General features: G+C 65.9%; 1 protein-coding gene across 1 annotated transcript; it reads right to left on the bottom strand.

Annotated features, from left to right (window-relative positions):
- On the bottom strand, positions 1-2,666 carry ISL2 (ISL LIM homeobox 2; the record flags this gene model as incomplete). Its single annotated transcript, XM_084268236.1, has 6 exons — positions 1-117; positions 262-432; positions 544-827; positions 954-1,213; positions 1,429-1,618; positions 2,609-2,666. 6 exons carry the CDS (start codon positions 2,664-2,666, stop codon positions 1-3), a joined length of 1,080 nt encoding a protein of 359 aa, XP_084124362.1.
- Between the last annotated feature and the right edge of the window lie 505 nt (positions 2,667-3,171).

The following is a 3,171-nucleotide window of genomic DNA, read 5'->3' as shown; positions in this document are numbered from 1 at the left end:
TCACGTCTCGGCCGGGCTGGGCACCATGCTGTTGGGGGTGTCGGGGAGCTGGGAGGACAGCGAGGTCACGTCGCTGCCGGAGGAGGTGCCCAAGGAGCCGGACTCGGAGAAGGAGACCTGGGGGAGCAGCGGCAGTGAGGGCCCGGCGCGGTTTTAACCCCCCGCCCCGACCCCTTCCCGCCGCGCCCCGGGCCCGGCGGACCGAGGCTTGCCCGCTGTCCGACGGGGCGGCCCGGGCCGGTCCGGTGCGTCATGACTCACCAGCTGCTGGAAGGCGGCGGGCTGCTCCAGGTCGCTCTGCAGGGCGAATTCGCTGAGCGCCTTCCAGGGCGGCTGGTAGGTCTGGACCTCCACGGCGCTGCCCTGCACGGCGCTCTCGTGGCGGATGGGGCTGCCGGCCACCAGCGGCGTCCCGGTCAGGCCCTGCAGACTCTGCGGGCACACGGGGCTTCAGCGCGGCAGCAGCCCGAGCCCGCCGGCCCGGGACCCCTCTCCCCCCCACCAGCCCTCCCTCCCTGGCCGGGCAGGCGGGCAGACGCTCACCGTCTTGTCGCTGTGCTGCTGCTGCTGGAGCTGCTTCATGAGGATGGATTTCTTCTTGTCCTTGCAGCGCTTGTTCTGGAACCAGACGCGGATGACGCGAGGACTGAGACCCGTCATCTCCACCAGCTGCTCCTTCATCAGGGCGTCGGGGCGCGGGTTGGCGGCGTAGCAGGTCCGCAAGGTGTGCAGCTGCTTCTCATTCAACACCGTCCGCACGCGGGTAGTCTTCTCTGCCGCCTTGTGCGCCGGCGGCCGAGGGGCCGGCGGCCGCCCGGGCACCGGCTCTGCGGCAGGGCGGGGAGGGCACGCACCGTCAGCGCCGCCTTAGCCATCCCCGTAGTCGTCCTCGTTACCCCCGCTTCCTTCCCCCCCCACACACCCTGCCGCTCGTCCCGAGGGGTAGCCGGTACCTGCGAGGTGCGCGGTGGCGGGCGGCGGCAGCGCAGGGCTGCGCGGCCCGCGGGCAGCATTGCCGTCGGGGGGCGGCCCGTGGTCGGCGCGGCAGAGCAGGTCGCGCTCCCGCAGGCAGAACTGGTCGCCGGGCAGGAGCTGGCGGCCGCAGGCGGCGCAGCGGAAGCACTCCAGGTGGTAGACGTGGTCGCGGGCTCGCATCACCAGGTCGCTGCTGCTGAAGGCCGCCCGGCACTGGGCGCACTTGATACCGAAGAGCCTGCGGGGACGCGAAGCGCCGTCAGGGCCCCTGGCCGCGCCGTCGGGGCGGCTCCGGGCGGCGCCGCAGGGGCGGGCGGCGGCGGAGAGTCGGGTTTTCGTTTGGGGAAAATTCGGGGGTATTAAGGGGCTTTTGTGCTTTTTCGGGTTTTGTTTTGGCTGGATTTGGTTTTGTTGGGTTTTTTTAAAAACGAGCGTCGGCAGTTTGGGGGTCACCTGCTGTAGTCCCGCTTGCAGTAGGCCTTGCCGTCGCGCAGGAAGCATGTGCAGGTCTCGTCCAGGGGCTGCCCGCACTCGGCGCACTTGAGGCAGGCGACGTGCCACTCCAGGTCCGGCGACACCCGCAGCAGGAAGGGGTCCTGGATGCGGCCCCCGCAGCCCGCGCACAGGGCCAGCCCCGGCCGCCCTGCCGGGAGCGAGCAGGGCATAGTCAGGGGCAGCGATGTGCAAGAGCAGAAGCAGCAGGAATTAGGGGAAGACACCGTTTCCTTATTTTTATCTTTCCCCCCCCCAAAAAAATAGGAAGAAAGAGCAATGAAGACAGAGATGGAAAGAAAGAAAGGATGGATGCACGAAAGGAGAGAAATAAATAAATCCAGAAATAAATAATAATTAAAAAAAAAACCAACCAGAAACTTGATCAAGGAAAATACTTGCGGAAAGACAGACATAAAAGTAGGATTTCAGAAAGGGAAATAAAAGCAGAAACACTAAAACACTAAAACAAAAGCTGAGGAAATACTGGGGCGAAAAAAGGAGAAAAGAAAAAATAATATAAAAGGAAATCAAAACGGAATGACCGAGAAAGAAACAGAACCAGGGGAAAAACTGAAAGAGATCGTTAAAACGGAAACATGGACAAATGAAAACAGTAAGAGAAAAGACATCAAATAAATAGTAAGAGAAATAAACCCAAACAAAACGAGAAGAACAGAAAGAGAAAGAAAAAATTAAAAACGGAAAGAGAAAAAAAGAAAGACAAACTGAAACACGGAAAGCGAGAAAGAAACAAAACGGTGACACGGGCAGAGAAAGAGAGAAGGGGAAGAAAGAAGAAGCAGAGGGAAGGAGAGAAAGAAATGGAAACAGCAGAAAGAAATGAGATCAGCAGCGCGGACAGACGGAAGGACAGGCATTCGGTAAGAAACGGAGCCAGCGGGGCCGGGGAGCGCCGGGCACGAACGGGAATAGCGGCACCAGAGATGCCACGGGCCGAGCCCGCAGCCGTCCGCGGCCGCCGCAGCCTTTTCCGGCGCTGTCACCGCGCCCGTGGGGCCGGGGCGGCGCGGCCGCCGCCAGTCCGCCCGACGGCAGCAGCACGGAGCCCGGCCCCGCAACATCCCGCAGCGTCCCGCGCCCACCCGCCCCGGTGCCGCGTCGCGCTGCGCGCACTTACTCTTGGAGGGCTCCCCCATGGCGCCCGGGAGCGGCCGCGGGAGGAGGATGTCCACCATGCGGGCGGCCCCCTGCGCACCGGCCGCGATGCGGGATGCGGCGCCGCCGCTCCACCACTACCCGCGCCGCGCGGGGCGGGGGCCGCGCCCGCCCCCCCGGGCCCGCCCCGCCGGGCCGCGCCGTGATGTCAGCGCGCACCGGCCGCCGGGGGGGGGGGGTGGGGGTGGTGCTGACCTCACCGCGCGGCCCCCAGAGGCGATTGGCGGCCGCGGGGAGGGCGCCCGCGGATTGGCCGTGGTGAACAATGGGCGCGCGGTGGCGCGCGGCGGGGCGCGGAGCGGTGCGGACTCCTGGCGCTGCCCCGCGGGAGCCCGGCTTGGCGTAGCCTCGCGCCGGCTCGGACGGGGGTGAAGCTCCTCCGCGGGAGCGGGGGCTGCGCGCCGCGGCCGCCCGTGGGACCCTCCGAGCGCCTGGCGCGGTGCCCGGCGCCGTGCGCCCCGTCCCTGTGCGCGGAGGGGACGGCGGCATCAGCAGCCTGAGGGGACGGAGATTTATTTCAGCTTT

The sequence above is a fragment of the Gallinula chloropus genome (assembly GCF_964237585.1).
Source record: "Gallinula chloropus genome assembly, chromosome: 9".
In the NCBI taxonomy this organism is placed as follows: domain Eukaryota; kingdom Metazoa; phylum Chordata; class Aves; order Gruiformes; family Rallidae; genus Gallinula; species Gallinula chloropus.
This window is presented reverse-complemented; position numbering and strand designations above follow the sequence as displayed.